This window comes from Rattus norvegicus, chromosome 16 (assembly GCF_036323735.1).
Source record: "Rattus norvegicus strain BN/NHsdMcwi chromosome 16, GRCr8, whole genome shotgun sequence".
Taxonomy (NCBI): Eukaryota; Metazoa; Chordata; class Mammalia; order Rodentia; family Muridae; genus Rattus; species Rattus norvegicus.
The window spans coordinates 6143104-6165632 of NC_086034.1; the positions used below are offsets into that span (position 1 = coordinate 6143104).

General features: G+C 45.4%; 1 protein-coding gene across 5 annotated transcripts in view; it reads left to right on the forward strand.

The window, feature by feature from the left end:
- The first annotated feature begins 8188 nt into the window (after nt 1-8188).
- Nek4 (NIMA-related kinase 4) overlaps nt 8189-22529 on the forward strand; it is a 48989-nt gene continuing 34648 nt past the window's right edge. The window contains exons 1-6 of one of the 5 annotated variants that reach the window (XM_063275290.1): nt 8189-8546; nt 10471-10737; nt 12943-13140; nt 13589-13696; nt 17084-17238; nt 19694-19835. In XM_063275290.1, the coding sequence (XP_063131360.1) occupies nt 8454-8546; nt 10471-10737; nt 12943-13140; nt 13589-13696; nt 17084-17238; nt 19694-19835 (963 nt within the window). In that variant the 5' untranslated portion in view covers nt 8189-8453. Of the gene's footprint in view, nt 8547-10470; nt 10738-12942; nt 13141-13588; nt 13697-17083; nt 17239-19693; nt 19836-19866; nt 20178-21045; nt 21148-22529 lie in introns of those variants that run through there. The other 4 variants (XM_039094443.2, NM_001013134.2, XM_063275292.1 and 1 more) reach the window with 4 other exon arrangements.

A 22529-nucleotide genomic window follows, 5' to 3' on the forward strand; every position in this document is an offset into this window, starting at 1 on the left:
TGAATCTTAGAACCCACATGGTTGAAGGAAAGAACTAACTCTCTCAAGTTGTCCTCTGACCGACCTCCACCTGTGGATTGTGACATGCATCTACTTATACAGAGAGGGGGGGAGGGGAGAGAGAGACAGACACACAGACACACAGACAGACACAAGACACATAGATACACAGACACACACAGAGAGACAGACAGACAGACACACACACACAGAGACATAGACACACAGACACAAGACACAGACAGAGACAGACAGACACACACACACAGAGACATAGACACACAGACACAAGACACAGACACAGAGACACAAGACACAGACACAGAGACAGACAGACAGACACACACAGAGACATAGACACACAGACACAAGACACAGACACAGAGACAGACAGACAGACAGACACACACGCACACACACACAGAAAGAGAGAGAGAAAGAGAGAGAGAGAGAGAGAGAGAGATGGAGAGACACGGAGAGAAAAAGCAACAGTTTTAATGGCAACTGGGCTTGATGGTGCACACTTACAATCCTAACATTAGGGAGGAAGATGAGGAGTTCAAGGCAAGCCTCCGCTACAGAGGGAAACCAGTTGGGCTCTATGAGATCTTGTCTTTAAACAGGGGCAAGGGAAGGTGCTGAGCTGGACCAGCAGCTCAGAGTGTTTGCTGCCTTTCCAGGGGACTCAGCTTTAGTTTCCAGTCCCTGTGTTGGACGGTTTGTGGTCCCCTGTATCTCTAGCTACAGGGGATCGACACCCTCTTGAGGTTTCTGTGGGTACTGCATAGGCTCACACGTAGGGAAAGTAAGTAATGCTTTACAAATAGGCCAGTGAATACTTTCTTCTCGTGAGCAGGTAGCTCAGGGTCGTGGGAAGTCCCTGCCAGACACGAAGTTGCCCTTGCGTATGCATCTGCAGTCTGTCAAGAAGGACTGCGAAGCCCTCGAATGCTTCATCTCCTGGCTCTAGTACCAGGCGGCCCCGGTCTCATATGGTTGATCCTGGCAAAAAGTCGGAGGGGATAAAATAGGATTTCTAACCTTAATGAAGCTTTTCGGTCATGCTTTGGCCACAGATATGATCAGGAGCTGCGGCACCCGGGTACACATTTGGTTCTGACGGAGCACGAAGCTTGGGGGAAGCACAGCGGTGACCTGTGCCCCAGGTCATCATCTCGCTGACCTTGCCAGTTTTGGAAAGAAAAACAGAAGTCAGCTTTGTCTTGCTTCCACCGGGCTGTCAGGCCGTCAGCATGGAAGGCACCCATGGCGGCAGCTTTTTAGAATCAAGGCCCCTGGAAGCCTTGTGTGGTTGCTCTTTATTGCCTAGGTTCTATTTATGTGTCTGTGCGGTGGCCACACTTGAACTTGGGTCTCTCCCCAACGCCCGTCACGTAACGGTAGGCATGCCCCTGAGATACAAAGCAGAGAAAGCAAGGTGGAGATCCCAGAGGGGAGAGTCCTCAGAGACCCGGCTTGCCCAACAAGTTCCTCAGCTGTTATGTACAAAGCCCTGTTGCCAACAAGCCACAAAAGCTGTCATTTGGTTAGGTCGTTCTATGACCTGGGGTGGGATGAGACCCGGGTGAGATGGAGGGGACCTTGCAGATAATCTGTTTGCTTATCCTGGACTTTGTCTCCCAGAGGCAGGTTCTGGGAAAAGGGTTTTGTCCTTAGTCCAGGGCGACCTTCTGACCTGTTTTCTGCCTTTGCGGAAGATCAGACAGGTTGACACGCTGCTGTACATTGGAGGGTCTGTTTATTCCATTACCAGCAGGAAAAGAGCCGGTGGTGGGCTGGGTACAGTGGTAGGAGTGGAATACAAGCGTGGCGAATCTTAGTTGCCCGGGTGTGATCAGTGAGCTGATGCCATGGGAAAGGGAGTGAGACACACTATTGGAACAGAGGATCCTGGGTGGCTGGAGGTGCCTTAAAGATCTGTAGACACTGGGAAGGGTGGAGCTCATCTCCACAGGAATCAGAAGAACAGCATTTGGGAAGGTGAACACCGGGAGAGGAGGGACTTTGACAGGCGGTTCAGGATCAGTTGGAACAAGTGTACTCTGGCTTCAATATGTTGCTGCTACAGACACTGGGGGATAGGAGGGTTTATTTTAGCTTTGAGGAAAGTCAGGGAAGAAACTCCAAGCAGGAACTTGAAAGAGAAGCCACGGAAGGATGCTACCCGGTGGCTCACTCACCAACCCATGCTTAGGAAGCTGAAGGCTACCTAAGGTGTGGTGCTGCTCACAGTGGGCTGGGCCCTCCTACAACAATTAATGATCAACACATACACACACACACACACACACACACACACACACACACACACTCACACGTCACCCTGCTCTGGACAATCCCTCAACTGAGACTCCCTTCTCAGGTGATTCTAGGCTGGGTCAAGTTGACAGTTCAAAAAAACTAGGACAGGGGTTGGGGATTTAGCTCAGTGGTAGAGCGCTTGCCTAGGAAGCGCAAGGCCCTGGGTTCGGTCCCCAGCTCCGAAAAAAAGAACCAAAAAAAAAAAAAAAAAAAAAAAACTAGGACAGAGTTCTGAGACCCTTAGCTTGTGGGGTAGAAAGCCCTGAGGAGCCCAGGACTGGAATATTGAGAGCGAGGTACTGTGGTATACCCCTGCCATTCCCAGCTACTGAGGCAGGAGGAGGATCAGTTGAACTCAAGAGTCCAGGGAAGCTTGGGGAAACAAGGAACACAAGTAGATTCTTGGCTGTTGAGAGATGAGAAATGCCAAGTTCGGTTCACAGAAGGACACTAGGCTTGTTTGGCTCCAGTGGTGGCAGGTGACAGAAAAGGACAAGGAGGGGTAAAAATGACTAGTCCCAGCATCGAGTATGCCTGTTCCATTTTTTCACTGTTCTCAACTTCCCCCGGGAGTTAGGTATTGCTACTCTCCTCATGTTCAGGATGAAGAGTGTGATTGGCCCAACCGTGGCTATGGGAAGACAGGAAGCAGATGAGATTGCTAAGGATTAAGCTTGAGGACCCGGGAGGGCGGCTGTCCCCCATTCCTGATGCTGTGTTCTCTGCGCCATGATGAACTGAACCCTCAGACTGTGAGCCAAAGGCAACCCCGTTTCGTAGGTGGATTCTTGGCAGATATTTAGTGATGGCAACAAGAAAAGTAACTAATACAGCTGTGGGTGCAGCTTGATGGCTGAGTGCTTGCTCTGCAGGTGAGAGACTCTGGGTCTCATCCAGAGTAGTGCTAAAAGCAAAACAAAAGAAAGATGTGAAGAGGATATAAAAAAAAAAAAAAAGCCACACCTTTCCATCCTAGGTCCTCTGTAGGTCCTCTGTGGTTTGGCCCTGGCTCCTTCTTTTTTTTTTTTTTTTTTTTTTTTTTGATTCTTTTTTTTCGGAGCTGGGGACTGAACCCAGGGCCTTGCGCTTCCTAGGCAAATGCTCTACCACTGAGCTAAATACCCTTGGCTCCTTCTTTTTTACCTAACTCATGGTCCCCATGAGGCTGGCTGTTAAAGGCTTATTCCATAAACACCTGCTCACCATCCACATAGAATGCCTGCCTGCCTGCCCGTCTGTCTGTCCTTCTGTCTGTCTGTTTTTTTTTTTTTTTTTGGTTCTTTTTTTCAGAGCTGGGGACCGAACCCAGGGCCTTGCGCTTCCTAGGCAAGCGCTCTACTACTGAGCTAAATCCCCAGCCCCCTGTCTGTCTGTTTTAAAGCAGAGATACAAACAGCAAGGAACTCTGGGAGACCTCAAACCAGAAGAAAGCAGAAGTCAAAAGGGAAACCAGAGTGGACAGGGCAGTAGGAGATTCCGGAAGGTTCTAGAAAGGAAGAATGGAAAAGATTCCCCAGAAGGGCAGAGATGCTCTTTTAGGAACTAGGCGTGGTGGTGCATGACTTTTTTTTTCGGGGCTGGGGACCGAACCCAGGGCCTTGCGCTTCCTAGGCAAACGCTCTACCACTGAGCTAAATCCCCAACGGCGCATGACTTTGATCCCAGCACTTGGGAGGCAGTTTGCAGCCAGCCTGGTCAACAAAGTGAGTTTCAGGACAGCCAGGGCTACCCAGAGAGACCCTGTCTCAAAAACTAGCAATGATCAAAAGTTGTCTTTTTAGGGAGAAGTAAAACAATAGATGTGGTCTCAGATGGTGCAAATACTGAGTCTTGAAGAGAATCAAAAGAAAACAAAACATCACCCCCGACCCCAAACCCTACGTTACCACAATGGTTTGTGGCCCTCCCGAGAGTCACAATAGGTGAACAGACAGTATATCTGTGGTACTAAAATTCCCTGGAAGAATTGGTAAGGAAAAGCTGCCTCAGGCCTGTGGGCATGGATCAGGTGGTAATGTGCCTGTCGTGCAGGCACGAGGACCTGAGTTTGAACCCCAAGAACCCACATAAAAGCCTTACGCTGAAGCACGTGTTTGTGACCCTACTCCTGCGGGTGTAGAGGCAGGTCCCCAGAGTTCACTGGTCGCCCAGCCTAGCCAAATTGGTGAGCTCTGGGCTCTGTAAGAAACCCTGTTAAAAAAAATAATGAATTTGATTCCTGGCTTCCACATACCTACTGACACACATATACACGCAAATAATTGTAATAAAAACCATCTTAAAAGTCTCCTTAAGGTGACAGTGAAAGAGAGGTTGGAAAACTGCCTTGTATCTGGTTTAATAGCCTAAAAATCTGACCAGGTGTGATTGTGCACACCTTTAACTACAGTACTTGGGATGCAGAGGTAGGCAGGACTCTGTGAGTTTAAGGCTAGCACGGTCTACGTTGTGAGGTCCAAGACAGCCAGAAGATCATGAAATCCTACCTCAAAAACAAACAAACAAACAAATAAAACTCGATAAAAATAAATAAAAACCACTTAAAAGTAACATCTTTATTGTGGCAAAATATGAAAAATAAAGTTTACCTTTATTTTTTCTCTTCCTCCTCTTCCTCCTCTTCCTCCTCCTCCTCCTCCTCCTCCTCCTTTTCATTCTTTTTTTGTCTCTCTATATAGGTCAACTGGAAATCTCCTGCCCCTGCCCCTACACCTGCCCCTGCCCCTGCCCCTGCCCCTGCCCCTGCCCCTGCCCCTGCCCCTGCCCCTGCCTCCTGAATGCTGAAATTACACCCTGGGCCACTACACCCAACTAACTTTATTCTTTTTATTATTAATTATGTGTATGTGTAGGTCAAAGGACAATTTGTGTGAGATAATTCTCTCCTTCTGTCATGCAGGTCTGTAAGTGGAACTTACCTGCTGAGCCATGTTATTGGCCAGTCTTTCATATTTTTACCATTTGTTTACTCTGCATATGTATGTGTGTGCATGTATACATGCCCAGGTGTGCAGGTGGAGGTCAGAGGACAATTTTGAGGAGTCAGTCCTCTCCTTTCACCCAGGGCCCAGGGATCAGTCTGAGTTCATCAGACTTGGCATTGGATAACTCATTGCGGCCAGCTGCCATCTTAAATGGCAGACATCAACAACAGCATTCTTCCTCTGTCTCTGAATTTCCTTTCTCTAGAAACTTGCATAAGGGAAAGTGTTGTACATACTTTTAAAAAACCCTTGCTTGCTCTTCCTCAAGAGCTCTGCCTGAGCTCTCTCAACCTCCCATGTCTAGGTCCACCAGCCTCTAATGACCACCCTGGTCTCACAGCTCCCAGGGCCAGCTCTTCTAATCTCCTGTTGCTCCTTGCCGGATGCTGGAAATGGCCCTCTCATCCAGTTCCCACAGCTTGCTAAGCCACCCAACAACCATCCTTTCTGAGAATGCCAGACCGCCAACGACCACTCCGTGGTTATACCCTCTCTATTGCCCACCTGAATCGCCCTGGATGGATACCACCAGACCATCTTAATATTTTAAAGTCAGCCAAATGACACAACTGCTGGGTGGAATCTATTGTCCTAAACTCATTAGCTATTCTATAAGAGAATTTTTCTGGTGGTGGAGGCTGGCACCGGTTCTAATAGCCCCCAGGCCTACATGGTGTCTGTCTTCTCCCTCCAAAGCCTGACTGAAAACCCTTTCTCTATCTCATCCCCTTCTTATCTCCTGGGACCATATCTTTGCCAGAGATTGACTTCCGCTGTCTTTATTTACCAATCAAACAACTAGGGACTCTCCCCGTAATGAAAAGATACATCATTAGTCCTTTATGACTATTTTATTACATAATGCCCTCTAAATCTTTCCATGTTATTGATGTTACTGTATCTCAGAATTTGCTTTCTTTTATATCACTTCAGAAGATGCATACACATGCACGAACACATGCACACACACATATACACACATACACACATACACATACACACACATCACATACACACACATCACATACACACATACACACATACACTACACACATATACACACACATCACATACACTACACACATATACACACACATCACATACACACATATACACACATGCACAAACACATCACATACACACATACACACATACACACACATATACACACATACACACACATACACACACCACATATAATATCATCTACTCATCCAATGATAGGAACTTAGCTTGTTCCCATTCTTTGTTCGTGGGAATATCTATGTGATCACAGATGTACAAATATCTGTTTGACTCCCTGTTCTTATTGTATGCACTTATTTATGTATTTATTTTTGGTGTATGTATCCTGAGGTAAAATGGTTTGATTACATGTGTAATTTTTTCAAGGAGCTTGATACCAATTTCCACACAAGCTGAGCCATTTCCCGTTCTCATCAGCAATGCACAGGGTCCTAATTTCTCCATATCCTTTGGTCTATATCTTAATATATTTGAGTGACTGCATCTGCCAAAATGATCTAGTTACACATTTAGGTTTGGTACATTTCTTCGGAATGACAATTTCCTCTCCATAAGAAAACCAAACAAAGGGAACCATAAATGAATATTGAATTCTAGTTAGTGATATTGCTAAAGATAAGCAAAGGCAAGCATTTGCTAGAGCTGAGGGGGCAGACCGTTGTCTAGTAACTATTGACAGTAGTAGCAGGCAAAGCTGAGCTTCATTCAACTGGGCAGAGGTAACTGGGTCTTTTAAAGCGAGAATGAGGGCTGGGCATGGAGGCACACACCTGTAATTCCACACTCAGAAGGCAGAGCCAGCTTCTTCCCTTTCATGCCTGCCATCATTCCAAGTTGTTGAGCCTTATCTGCATGCTGTAGAAGAGACACCATTTCCATTACCTGCTACGCAAAAGCAAATGGATAAGTAAAACTTAAAGATCTTCCTCTCCTGCATGGCTTCCCAAATATTCTCCCCATTCTGTGGCTTGCCATTTGTTATCCTGTGACATTTCCCCCTTTCCCTAGAGTTCTATTCCATACCCCTACGTTAATGCAAATATTATGTTACTTACAGAAGGCAGAGGCAGGCTGATCTCTCTAGAACTCTGGGCTATATGTGCTGACATAGTGAGACCTCTTTTATAAATACACACACACACACACCAACAAATGATGAAGGGAAATAGAGAAGTGAGCACCGAGGCTCCTTGGCAAACTGAAAATTTCCAATTACACACAAGAGATAGGTAGATCTTATCTCAACAACAGTAACATCATCATCATCATCATCATCACCACCACCATCATAAGTAATAGTTGGTTATTGTAAAAGCAATTCCACCAGCTATATTTGCTAGTTGACTATTATAAAAGATGGGATTGTATCTTCCCACACAAAATGGGAATCAAAATTTTTTTTGATGCTCCGTGGAAGTAGCATGAAGCTCTGTGAAGTCTTTCAGGATGGTGGTTTGGCAATCATTCTGTGAGAGATCTTTGCAAGTCTCAGTAAAGCACGCTGAAACTTTTAGGGATGAAGTGTACTGATGTCTTCACTGCACTTTACAAAGCATCAAAAACGCAGGCCGAATACTGGCATGCGACAAAACAGAGCAAACATTGGTGAAATCTAGAGTTGTCCACTTTTTCAACTGAATGTGAGTCAAGCACAGAAACGGCTAATGTTTGTAGAACGAATGAACCATATTCGTAACAGGCTTGAAACCAGCAAGGAGTCATCGAGCAAGTGCAGAACCAAAGCGTAGAAGTGCGGCTCGGGAGTCACTCTGGCCTCCCAGGAGCGACGCTCTATGGCAGGTCCTCCGGGACCGCTCTGGCCGCTTCAGTGACGCATCGATGGTTGGTCATCCCCTTCCCCGCCCCCTCAAGCACCAGGAGCCGCTCTGGCCGCCGCGTCTAGGTCGGCTCTATGGCGCGTCTTCCGACTCTGCGCATGCGCAGGACTACCCCGCCTGTATCGCTATGGTAGCGGCGTCCGGGTGGGCCGGGCCTGGAAGCTCCTACACCGGGTGGGCCGCGATTATGGACGACTTCACTTCCAGTCGGGCATGAGCGGGGCCTCCCGCTGCCTTATGCGCCGCTACCGCAGCTTCCCGACTGTAGGCCTCCTTCGGGAACATGCCCCAAGCCGCATACTGTTACTTGCGGGTCGTGGGCAGGGGTAGTTACGGGGAGGTGACGCTCGTGAAGCATCGGCGGGACGGCAAGCAGGTCGGGGACTTGGGACCTGGCCAGGGGCGATGAGGGAAGGGGTATGGGTACTGCGAGGGCGTCCTCAATTCTACTAGGCCCGGAATGGTGGGCAGGGACTCACCTCGCATACGAGGTCAGCTTCCCAACTTCCCCTATAATAGGAGCCCCAAACTTTGTCTATTCTTTAGAATTAATTAGTGTACTTTATCTACAAACCTGTCACCTGAAAGTTTCTTGAGAACAGGGGCCATGTGTTCCCAAGGCCTAAATCAGTGCCACCTGATAAGCCCTGTCTCTTGTGCAACTTGGGCTGCTTAAAAACTCATCACCTTCTCGCCAGCACTTTCTCACGGTCCCTACTTCAGTGAGTAGCTTGACCAGCCGTGCAGTTTCCGAAGCTGGACTCGAGACAATTATCTGTAATGTCTCCAACGCTGATTATATTCCCGCCACTACTAGGTCAAACCGGCATCTTCATCTCTGTTGGTAACACCCCAATACAGGCCACCAGTCTTTGTAGCTAAATGCCCACTCCTTCCCAACTAGTTCCTGTTACCTGCTTTCTTTTCTCTAACCTGTCACTTCGGCCGCAGGGGTCTTTCTTAAACTAAAATCTGGCATTACTGCTTTGTGTAAAGTACTTTCTGCCATCACCTAAAGGCTAATGAACCAGTTTTTCAGGATGCTTTGCTCTCAGAGTGGCCATAGAATGCTTTGCAAGAGCAGGGACAATTATAAAGCTGATAAGCGATATCTCAGAGTTCTACCCAGACAGTGATAACAACAAGCTGAGAGAGTACACACCCCTTAAGTATAAGACCCACTCTCCTACTCTTCCTCGGGACATATGCTAAATTCTCTGCCTAGAACACAAGCTTTCACATAGGTTGATTGAGTAGGCACCCCGGGGAACTGTGGGACATTTGTGCTAAGAGTGAGAGTTTAGCTATAACAATAATTTTGAGTAGTAGTTTGCACTTCAGGAAACACATTTCTATGTGTGTTTATTGAAGGAGTGAGTATGTGATCTTTGAGATGCTTGAGAGCAGTATATTAGATTGCAAAGGATTTTATTTTTAATGGGATTGGTCCTATGTGGAGGGCCACTGATACTTTAACTTTATTGGGGCCATGAGTATCTAATGCATCTCATTCCGTTCACAGATGCACATTTAAGCTATATCTTAATGCTTATTGATAGGGAGAATTTAGATGTTAAGGACTTTCTTTTTAGTTGGTCTAATAGTATGTTAGGTTCACTTTTTAGTCATTAGTAATTTTTTTTTTTGAGATAGCATATCACTATGTTTGTTTGTCTTCAAAATTCTGGGCCTAAGTCACCCTTCTGCCCCAACCTTCAGAATGGTTGGGATTGCAGAGTCAAGAAGTAGTAAACTGCAAAGGGAAGGGTGACTTGTTCAGCTATGACCTGGGGTGGGCTCGTCTGGCGGACGTAAGTAGTAGAGTACTTGTCTAACGTGTGCCAGGCCCTGTTTAACGCTGGCACGGAACAAAAGCGTAATTGTCAATAGCAAGTATTACCCCCAGTTTTATGCTGTTTTGTTTTGATTTGATTTGATCTGATTGTTCGAGATAGGGTTTCTCTGTGTAGTCCTGGCTGTCCTGGACCTTGCTCAGTAGACCAGGCTGGCCTCAAACTCAGAGATTTGCCTGCCTCCGCCTCTCGAGTGCTGGGATTATATTCACGCACTCACCAGCACCACCTGGCTAAGTTTATGCTTTTTGATCATCTCGCTGCCTCGTCTTCTGTGCATTGTACTGGTAATTTTACGCCTTTTGAAAACAAGTCTCAATAGGTTATCTGATAGACCCCAGAAGGTTGGTTTTTGAAGGCTGGGCATTCACAAGAACTCTTAGCTACTTCTGAACCCCGAGATTCAGTTTTCTTACACCTCGTGAAAGTTTGCATTTCCTTTGCTAGTATGTCATCAAAAAGCTGAACCTCCGGAATGCCTCCAGCCGGGAGCGTCGAGCGGCAGAGCAGGAGGCTCAGCTCCTGTCTCAGTTGAAGCACCCCAACATTGTCACCTACAAAGAGTCATGGGAGGGCGGAGACGGTCTGCTCTACATCGTCATGGGCTTCTGCGAAGGAGGCGATCTGTACCGGAAGCTCAAGGAGCAGAAGGGGCAGCTTCTGCCTGAGAGTCAGGTGGTGGAGTGGTTTGTCCAGATCGCCATGGCCTTGCAGGTACTGTCACACCCATGTCTCCTGTGGGCTCCAGTGCAGCAGGAGGCTGGCAAGTGTATTTTCCTGGGCCAGGGATGACTCCATTGGCTGTGAACGATCTCACCAACACAAAGTTAGAAGTAGAATTTACTAAATATCCTGAGGTACAAGAATGAAGAGAGAAATTGTTTGTACAGTAATATTTTTAGGGCTGCTTCTATGAGAGGTGTTTTCACACGGGCAGCCAGGCGGTGTCCCAGTGTCACAGCGCCCTGGTTATTTAGGATTCATTAGGGGGGACACTGGTGTGGCGCTCCTGTCAGGGTGCTTAGACAGACATTAAGTTCACAGTGTCAGTCGTCTCTTTCTTCCTGGTGCTGGTTTATGTGCAAGGCAGACATGGCTCAGAGTCTGCTTCTGTGTCCTCTGCCTCCCTCGGTCACAATAACCCTTTCTATGTAACATGGGTGCTGGGGATCCAAGTTCAAGTCCTCAAGCTTACACAGTGAGCACTTTATTGACAGAGCCACTCCCTCAGCCCCCAAGCCTGCTCTTAAAGAGTGGTATTTTCTACAGCAGTGTCAGGATGCCCTGTAATCAGAGCTTGAAGTGAACTCTTCGTGGTCTTGCTGAGAGGCACCAGGGTCTTGGTCTTTGCTTTGATATAAAAGCAGCCTTGTTTTGAGGTTAGAGTGGCTCAACCCTAGGATGGTGTCCACATATTAGGAAGACATCTTTTCACATGCTTACATGGTGGGAAAAATTATTCTTTTGAAAATCCTCTTAGAAGCTAGATGGATTCCCCTTGTAGCATTGCAGTGTTGCTGGGCGAGTGATGCCTATGTTAAAGCAACCGTGGATTTCATATGCAATGACAGGAGATACCAACTCTTGGTGCATTTAGTGTTTTGTAGCAAAGTCCATTTTAAAAGCCTTGAATTGACCAAGAACGAAGGAAGACGGTGTTCATCTCAGTCGGCCATCTGTGTCATGTTGAAAGACGTATTGGCTAGTTACTGTTCTGATACTGTGAGGCTCAGGTTGCCCGACATCAGCGTGCTAGTGTGCGCCTCCCCCAGAGGGGACTGAGTTCAAATAGAACTCGGGGCCTGGGCTTATTTGGCCAGAACCAGCTGACCTTGTTTAAATTCTCACACGTTCTCTTTACGTAAAAGCGATGCTGTTGCACTTTAGAATGCTGTCTAGAATCTCACAGGTCACAGGCATGCTCATCTGACTTTGGAGAAGTTGTTTCCCTTCAGCCTGAGTGTGCAAGGCTTTTTCGGTTGGTTGGTTGGTTTTTGTTGTTGTTGTTGTTGTTGTTGTTGTTGTTGTTGTTGTTGTTTTTAACTTGGAGACAAGGACTCACTTTAGCCTAGACTGGCCTGGAACTCACCATGAAGCTCAAGAAAATCTCAAACTCACAACAGTCCTCCTGTTAGTGGACTTAACAGGCCTAAGCCACCATGTCTGGCTTATACGCATATATTTTAACTAGATCCAGGTATTGTTAAAAATGATACAATATTCAAGGCACCAGGAAATAATTTCAGAAGCCGACTGATATGTGGAACTTAACATTCTGTGTATACAGACATGTTCATGTATGTGTGTAGATGCATTTGCGCATGTGTGTGTGTATATGTGTGGAAGGCAGAGGAGGAGGTGTTGGATGTCTTCCTCTGTTGTACATGTGTTGTATATGTGTATGTGGGAAGGCAGAGGAGGAGGTGTTGGCTGTCTTCCTCTGTTGTACATGTGTTGTACATGTGTTGTATATGTGTTGTATGTGTGTGTATGTGGGAAGGCAGAGGAGGAGGTGTTGGATGTCTTCCTCTGTTGCCCTGCACCTTAGGTTTTCAGTCTCTCACTGATTGCAAAACTTACTTAACAGCAAGCTCCTGGTATCCTCCAGTCGTTCCCTCCACAGCACCAAGAACGAGTCAGCATGCCTGGCTTTGCACAAAGTGCTGTAGATCTAAACTCAGGGTCCCGTGCTTTTGTGACAAGCGCTTGCCAACTGGGCCGTCTCCCTAGCCCCCAAACTTACTTTTCTTACTTTGAAAATTGTAGACCAGTTCTTTGTTTAGAACTTCTAGAGCAATAGTGTTTTGGTTGGCAGATAACTAAGGCCCTTTAACTCCTGTAATTACTGATGATCTGTAAAAACTAGAAATAAGTAAATCAATCAGTATACTTATACATAACGAGCAATTCTCTCCTCAGTACTTACATGAGAAGCACATCCTTCATCGAGATCTGAAAACTCAGAATGTCTTCCTAACAAGAACAAACATCATCAAAGTAGGTGACCTAGGCATTGCCCGAGTGTTGGAGAATCACAGTGACATGGCGAGCACCCTCATTGGCACACCCTATTACATGAGTCCTGAGCTGTTCTCCAACAAACCCTACAACTATAAGGTAGGATATATACAGCTGTGTGTGGCTCAGGGTACATACAGCTGTGTGTGGCTCAGGGTACATACAGCTGTGTGTGGCTCAGGGTATATACAGCTGTGTGTGGCTCAGGGTATATACAGCTGTGTGTGGCTCAGGGTATATACAGCTGTGTGTGGCTCAGGGTACATACAGCTGTGTGTGGCTCAGGGTATATACAGCTGTGTGTGGCTCAGGGTACATACAGCTGTGTGTGGCTCAGGGTATATACAGCTGTGTGTGGCTCAGGGTACATACAGCTATGTGTGGCTCGGATTGCTCTGGAAGAATATCAACATTTCAGAGCCCATGAGTACTTAAATCAGAATTAGCTGTGAATCAGTTGGAGGAAAATGTATGAGAAAATGTTTTGAGAGGGAAAATGTGAATAAGATATTCAGCACTTAACCATTCACTTTTTTTTCTTTTATAGTCGGATGTTTGGGCTTTGGGATGCTGCGTGTATGAAATGGCCACCCTGAAGCATGCTTTTAATGCAAAAGACATGAATTCTTTAGTTTATCGGATTATTGAAGGAAAGGTAAAAGAAAATAGAACTAATTGAACAAGGTTTAAATAATAGATCGTTGTAAATATCTACTGTCAACACATTGGTTTTTTTTTTTTTCCCCAGTGCTGGAGTCAAACCCAGGGCAAATGCAGGGCCAGTGGCGCTCTATCACTGAGCTGCATTCCCAGCCCTGGATAATGATTTTGATTGACTAATATTCACTGATACTGGCTGAAGAGTTAGGAATATAGGATCTCTTTTGTGGGAGAGGTTGAAGTTGAGGAGAGATTGTTTTTTCTTATTGTTAAAATGTTAGCATAGCTGATTGGCTTCAAAGAGCCAGCCGTTTGGAAGCCCCTCCCCGAAACTGCAGGCCGTCAGGTGCCTGAAGAGCACAGTAGAGTGAGCCCTGCTTACAGTGAACCGTGCTGTTAGGATGTACTGTTTGAGCTTGTCATTGCCCGTAACTGAGTAAGAACTGCAGAAGGTACCATATATGATGTGGATGCCAGAAATGCTAACTTTGTGTGGTTTCCCTGACACTGGTTGCCCTTTGCAGTGATTTAAAGATCACCCCAAGACCCGCTGAAAAACATTTTTTAAAGTACACAAGTAAAAATTTTCACTTATAGGGGCAGAAGAGAAGGCTTGTTGTTTAAGATGGCTACTGGTCACCCACTCTGTCTACTCTCAACCTTCTGTCCCTAGGGCATCTGATGCCCTCTTTCAGCCTCTGCTGACACTACGCTTGTGGTACATTTGCGTACATGCAGGCAAAACTCCCATACACATAAAATAAAAGTCTTTGAAATGTGTTTCCAATTATACTATTTAAAGAATTAAGTTAAAAAAATTCTCTATTTTCATGTTATTGATAACTACTGCTAGCAATTTTTTCCAAGGCCTTTCCTCTTTCATTTTTGAAACAGACATAACTCTGATTATGTATGTACTTCTATCCAAGTACTTTTTAAAATTTATTTATTCACTTTACATCCTGATTGCAGTCCCCTCCCTCCTCTCCTCCCATTCCTACGCTCCACTCCCCTTCTCCCAAATCCCCCCAGAGAAGGGGGAGCCACCTCTCCTTCCCCCAAGGGGACCTGGCACAGCAAGTCTCCTCAGGACTTATCCTCTTCCACTGAGGCCAGACGAGGCAGCTTGACTAGGGGAAGGGATCCAAAGACAGTCCCCAGCTCCTTTTGTTGGGGGATCTACAAGAAGACCAAATTGTACATCTGCTACATATGTGTAGAGGGCCTACATATGTGTAGCATCCAATCCATGCATGCTCTTTGGTTGGTGGTTCAGTCTCTGTGAGCCCACGAGGGCTCAGGTTAGTTGATTCTGTTGACCTTCTCGTGGTTGTCTGTGACCCTTCGAGCTCCCTCAGTCCTTCCCCCACTCTTCCACAAGACTCCCTGAGCTCTGCCCAAAGTTCGGCTGTGGATCTCTGCATCTGTTTCAGCCAGCTGTTGGGTGGGGCCTCCCAGGTGACAGTTGTGTTAGGCTTCTGTCTGCAGGCATAGCAGGGTGTTGTTAATAGTGTCAGGGGTTGACTCTCACCCGTGCCGAGAGTCTCAGGTGGGTCAGTCATTGGCTGTCCATTCCTTCAATGTCTGTGCCATTTTTATCCCTACACATCTTGTGGGCAGGGCAGATTTTGGGCCAAAGGTTTTGTGGGTGGGTTGGTGTCTCCCTCCCTTCCCTAGAAATCCTGCCTGGCTATTGGAGTGGCCACTTCAGCCTCCACATCTCCCCACCCCCACCCCACCCCCGGCTGCTAGGGTCACTCCTATATCTTCCCAGGAACCTCCCTGATCCCAGTGATGTCCCCCACCCCTGCTCTCTTCATATCTGATCCCCACCCTTGTTCCCCTTCCCACTCCCTCTCCCACCCTGTTCCCTCCATCCATCCACTTCCAATGCCTATTTTATTTCCTCTTCTGAGTAAATTCAAGCATCGTCTTGGGCCCTCCTTACTCCTTAGCTTCCTTGGGTCTGTGCGTTGTAGCATGGTTATCCTTTATGGCTCATGCCCACTTATGCATGAGTGCGCGCCATGCTTGTCTGTGCATTGTAGCATGGTCCTGCACTTTACGGCTCATGCCCACTTATACATGAGTGCGCGCCATGCTTGTCTTTCTGGGTCTGCGTTATCTCTCTCAGGGGGATCTTTTCTACTTCCATCCATTTATTTGCCTGCAAATTTCATGAAGTCCTTGTTTTTAGTGACTGAGTAGTATTTCATTGTGTAGGTGTTCCACATTTTCTTTTCCTGTTCTTCGGTTGAGAGACATCTGGGTGGTTTCTAGTTTCTGGCCATTACGAATGAAGCTTATGCAAATACTTTTCAAAGAGAAAGAAATGGAGACCCACTGTGCGCAGCAGTACCCAGCTTACTCTTTTGCCTTAATTGTCAGTGCTTGTGCTTTCCTTTTAAGCAGCGCCTCGTTTAATAGGAAGAAAGCCCACAATTTATCCCTCAGGCCTGTGCAGATGGACACCTTATTTCTAGCTATTGACTACCACACTGCATATTTTCATAAATAAATCTTATTTGTGCTCTTGGACCAACAAGACTGCTCAAGGGGTAAAGATGCTGGCACCACAAGCCCAACAAGCTGAGTTGGATCTCAAATCCCATGGTCGGAGGGGGAACTGACCCACAAAAGTATTCCCTGGCTTGACTGTGCGCATGCTCACACATGCTCACACATGCTCACACATGCTCACACATGCACACATGCTCACACATGCACACATGCTCACACATGCACACACATGCACACATGCTCACACATGCACACACATGCACACATGCTCACACATGCTCACACATGCACACATGCTCACACATGCACACACATGCACACGTGCTCACACGTGCTCACACATGCACACATGCTCACACATGCACACATGCTCACACATGCACGCATGCTCACACATACACACATGCTCACACATGCACACATGCTCACACATGCACACATGCTCACACATGCTCACACATGCTCACACATGCACACATGCTCACACATGCACACATGCTCACACATGCTCACACATGCACACATGCTCACACATGCTCACACATGCACACATGCTCACACATGCTCACACATGCTCACACATGCACACATGCTCACACATGCACACATGCTAATAACCACATGTAAAAAAAGAAAAAGGAACTTGTGTGTCTCTGAAGGGTAGAGTCCTCCAATGGGAGCACTCTTAGCTTATTATTATAAGCAGAACATCACTTGTCCTAGCTATTCTCTACTTCCTGGGTATGTGACTTTAAATTAGTGTTAATGATTTTGAGTATTATGATGATTTTAAATATGGGGAAATCTCTGCCAGTTTGTCTTTGTCTCATAACATCCTTCTTCATCTTGTTATTCTTTGCAGTTGCCACCAATGCCAAAAGTTTACAGTGCGGAGCTGGCAGAGCTGATAAGAACCATGTTGAGCAGGAGACCTGAGGAGAGGCCCTCTGTGCGGAGCATCCTGCGGCAGCCCTACATAAAACACCACATCTCCTTGTTCTTGGAGGCCACCAAGGCGTAAGACACCCCCTTCCAGAAAGCTAGGCTCAGTGGGTGGGGCAGAAGAGGGTGGCTCTAAATTTTCATATGTAAAAGTTTATGGTGAGGTTTTTGGGTTTTTGTTTGTTTTTTAAATTTTTTTTATTTAATTTTTATTTATGTGAGTACACTGTAGCTGTCTTCAGACACGCCAGAAGAGGGCACCAGATCTCACTTGGTTGCTGGGAATTGAACTCAGGACCTCTGGAAGAGCAGCCAGTGCTCCTAACCACTGAGCCATCTCTCCAGCCCCTTCTTTGTTTTTTAACAAAAAATAAAACTGCATGACTAGAGTATGTAAAGAGACAAGATTCTCCCCTCGTGGTGTTGTTTGGACTGGGCCTCAGAATTTAACTTGCATAGGAAAGTAATAAAATATATTAATAACAGCTTTATGTTTCATAAGTAGAATACAGTTTTATAAGTCAAAGATCCCAAAGCAGTAAAGCCCATGTGTCTATGCTAGGCTAAGGTGGAAGGGATTGTGGGAAGAACTGTGGGAGGCCTAAAGGAAAATTAGAAGTATTTTACTAAGGTCTAAAAATTTCTCTCCACCTCAGCTTTCCATTTTATTTTATTTTTATTTCCTATATTTTATTGTTTTGCATTGTTTGAGAAAGGGCTTGTCAGTGTAGGTCTGGCTGACCTCCCGCCTGCCTCTGACTCCTGAGTGCTGGGATTAAAGGTGTGCAGCACCACTGTCTGGCTGCTTCTTTATCTTTTCCTTATGTGTATGTGACGGCCTATGTAGGCTAGGACACGGACTCTTAGTGTCCTGCGTCAGTGTCCCACATGCTGAGATTACAGATGTGGGCCTCCATTCCAGTTTCACTTTGCTGTTTTGCTCACATTACTTCTGACTGGCCCTCTGTTAGGCTGATCTCTGCACTCTAATTTCCCAGAGATTCAGCCCAGTTTTAAAAATGACACATTAAACAGTACAAGTGTTATTCCTATATGCATTTGCTCTCCATATCAGAGAATATAACCCAATAATTTTTATTCTTAAAGTTTGCACGGGGCTGAAGAGATGGCTCAGCAGTTAAGAGCCCTGACTAGTCTTCCAGAGGTCCTGAGTTCAACTCCCAGCAACCACATGGTGGCTCACAACCATCTGTAATGGGATCTGATGCCCTCTTCTGGTGTGTCTGAAGACAGCTACAGTGTGCTTATATAAATAAAAATAAATTTTAAAAAAAGTTTGCAAGAATATTATTGTAAACCTGTGAAACTTAAAAGAAGAAACTTATCTTGCTACTTCTACATGTGAGCTACTTTCTCATAGAAATTCTATTTTGGAATTTTGTGTTAGAGAAAAGCTATGGAGATAGTACAGAGCTCCTCTCTACCCTCGTCTGGTTCCTCCTGTCATCAGCATCTTAGGTTATTATCATGGGCATTTGTCAGAAGTAAGAAACCAGGGCTGTTGAGATGACTTAGCAAGTAAAGGGACTTGTCACTAAGCTGCTAATCTGAGTTCAGTTCCTGGGACCCATGTGAACCAACTCGCACAAGTTGTCTTCTGATCACATGTGTGTATTTATATGTGTTATTGTGCATACACACACACACACACACACACACACACACAAACATGATTTTTAAAATTGTTTTACAACTAAGAAGCCAGTTCTGGGTATGGTGATAACATGCCTTTAACCTCAGAATTCAGGAGGCAGAGGCAGGCAGATCTCTGCTAGTTTCAGGTCAGCCTGGTCTACACAGGGAGCCCAGGACATTTTGACCTACACAAGGAGACCTTGTTTCAAAACAAAACGAAAATCTGAGAAACTAACCAACACTGGTTCGTTACTACTGACTAACCTCAGACTCATTGGCCTCCATAGATTTTCTGTTACTATTTCCACTTAATGTGCCAGATTTTGCTCTAAGATACAATATCCCATTTAGTTCTCAAGTCTCTTGGGCCTCCTTAACCTCCTCTGGGTCTTTGATCTCGGTCTCCTTCCTCCCTTTCTCCCTCCCCCTCTCTCCTTTCCTTTCCTTTCCTTTCCTTTCCTTTCCTTTCCTTTCCTTTCCTTTCCTTTCCTTTCCTTTCCTTGTCCCTCCCTCCCCCCGTTTCTTAACATATATGACAGGACCTAGTTCAGACTCATGCAGACTCCCTGATTGTCACTTCAGTCTCTGTGAGCCCCTGTGGCACCCCCTTAGTTGATTCTGTGGGCTATGTTCTTGTGGTGTCCTCTACCCCTCTGGCTCCTACAACTCTTCCTCCTTGCCTTCTTGTTTCTTAGGTCTTGATTATCTTGAAGACAGATGATTTAGGAAATGGCCCCATGTGTTGACAAGACTGGTCTCTGTAAGATGCTCCAGTTGAGTAAAGGAGGACGTACTGTAGACATAGTTCACATGTTCTTTCAAACTGCCGGCCATTGCTGTGTGATAATAGTGCTTTCTTTTCTTCCCTGTAAAGGAAAACTTCCAAAAATAATGTTAAAAACTGTGACTCCAGAGCCAAACCCGTTGCTGCTGTAGTTTCCAGAAAGGAAGAACCAAATCATGAAATGATTCCCTACCAGCCACGCTCTTCTGAGGGCTCCGCTGTACATGCCACGGTATGCTTCCTGCGGAAATGGTAATGCTTCCTGTGGAAATGGTAATGCTTCCTGTGGAAGTGCTTTAGGAACTGTGTGAAAAACAGGCCACAGCTCACTCACAGAGAGACAGCTCACTCTGTCTATGATAGGCTGCCAAACTGTTCTCAAAGGCAGTACAATAGCTTTTTGGACTTTTTAAGATAAAATTTACATAACCACTATTTTAAAATATTTTATTCATTTGTCTGCATGTGTGTCTATGAGTGTATTCCCACATGTGTGGGAGTGTGTGTTTGCAGAGGCCAGAAGAGAGCATTGGGTTCTTCAGAGCTGAAGTAAAAGCTTTGGATGCCTGGCGTGGTACGTGAGTGTTGGAATCCAGACTTTGGTTTTCAGGACGATTAATGGCACAGTGAGTGTTCTTAGCTGCTAGGCCATCTCTCCAGCCCCCAAGCCCACATGATGCGGACGTCATGTGTGTTTAGCACACTCACACATGATGCTGGCTCTCCTCATAGCCTGCTCTACCCTCCAAATACAAACACCAGTCTTCTGCGTTTTTCTTTGCTGAGTATTTCTTATAAATGGAGTCATATAACATGTGGCCTTTTAAGTCTGAGTTACTATGTTTTTAAGATTTGTCCATGCAGCATATACCAATACCTCAGTTCTTTTAGTTCTAACTGATACACCACATTGGTTTATCCATTCGTCTATTGATAAACGTTTGGATTCTTTTCACCTGTTGAGTCGTGCTGTGCACATTCAGGAGCCAGTGCTTGAGCGTGGTGTTCTGTTTTGTGAGCCGTCTGCCTGTGTAAAGGCTGGGTCAGTGCAGACGCCGTTTTTAACCCTGTGAGGCACTACAGTTTCCTACAGCAACTATACTATTCTGCATTCTGAATTCTGTATGTTCTCAACAAACATTATTTCCTGCATTATTGGTTTCGTTTTTTAGTAAATATAGTAATATCGTTCAGGAGGTCGTGGTGCACACCTTTAATCTCTCGGGAAGCAGAGACAGACAGAGGCAGGAGGCTAGCCTGATCTACAGAGTGATTTCCAGGACAGCCAGGGTTATCTGATTTGTTGTTGTGTTTTGGAAGCTGTCAGTCTTGACGAGATATATGATTGCAGGTTTTCTCCATTGTTTGGTTTCTTGTTTTACTCTTTTGATACACAAAAATTTTAATTTTCATGAATTTTAATTTGTTTGGTTTTGAAACAGAGTTTCTGTATGTAACCCTGGCTGTCCTAGAACCTGCTCTGTAGACCAGACTGGTCTCAAACTCAGAGATGGCTTGACTCTGTGTCTCTACTAGGATTAAAGGTATGCACCACAGCCCCTGGGTCCCTGTTCTTTTTTAAGAGTTTCGGGGTTTTGACTCTTACATTTATGGCTTTGATCCAGTTGGAATTAACTTTTTAAAACTGTGATGTTAGTTAGGCCTAGCCTAATTTAATTTTCTGTATGTAAATACACAGTTTTCTCAGCACAGTTTGTTGAAAAGACTATACAATGGATACCGCTGTCTCTCAAAATGCCCATGAGGCAGGCACTAGGCATTGAGACGGGTCTTGGGGTGAAACTACGCCTTTACAAGACAATTACTGGTCGCTTTTGAGAACTGGTCTGTCTTAAAAGCTAGCTTGACTGTCTTGTGGATATTTTCCTTTCTCTGTAAAATCTTGGGACACTTCAATGACTCTATCAATAACAGGGGAATGATCAACTTCCGCCCCTTACCTTGGGCCTCACATCTCCCAGAACTGTGAGCTAAATAAGGTTTAAATTAAATGATACAAATTACAGGGGCTAGCTGAGCATGGTGTGCGTGTCTTTAATCCAAGCACTGAGCAGGCTCAGATGGTGAATCTCTAAGTTCAAGGCCAGCCTGGTGTACATACAAGTACCAGGACAGCCAAGGTTATATGGAGAGACCCTGTCTCAAAAAGCCAACCAAAACCAAAACCAAACACAGATCCTGGCATTCAGTTACAGTAAAAGCAAAAGGACTACACAAATGGCCCTTATCCCTGTCAGTCATCATTTGGTCATGTGTGTGAGGGTGCATTTTGGCTTTCTATTCTATTCTATTCTGTTGGCCAGTATGTCTACCTTATTTCAGTGACACGTTGCTTTGATAAGTTTAGCTTTAGAGTGAGTTTTGACGTTAGGAAATATGGGTCCTCCTCAGACATTATTCTTGAGGATTGTTTTGGGATCTCAAGATTCCTTATTCATTCTAGGGTAAGAATCTGTTTCTGTGGAAACGTCATTGGGTTTTGACAGGTATTTACTGAATCTGAAGATAATTCCATTTTGTTAGGATATTAACAAATCTACAAACAGAAAGTATTTTCCCATTTCTTTATCTTTTCTTCCTTTCAGTAATATTTTTTAGACTTTGGTATCCAAGTCTTACCTTGGAGGTATTTTATTTTTGGTGTAATTATAATCAGAATTTTTTTTTTTTTTGGATAATTTTTCAGACTTTTCACGATAGAGCGGGGAGCTGCTTTTGGGTGTTGATTTTTGTGTGTCAAGAGTTGGTTAGATTCATTAGTCCACTAGGTAGGAGCATGTATGTGTAATCTTTAGGGCTTTTACATTCAAAAATCTTGTTGGCTACAGACAGGTAATTTTATATCTTCCTTTAATCCAAACACTCATTTCTATCTTCTACCTAATCGCTCAGTCTATAGCATACA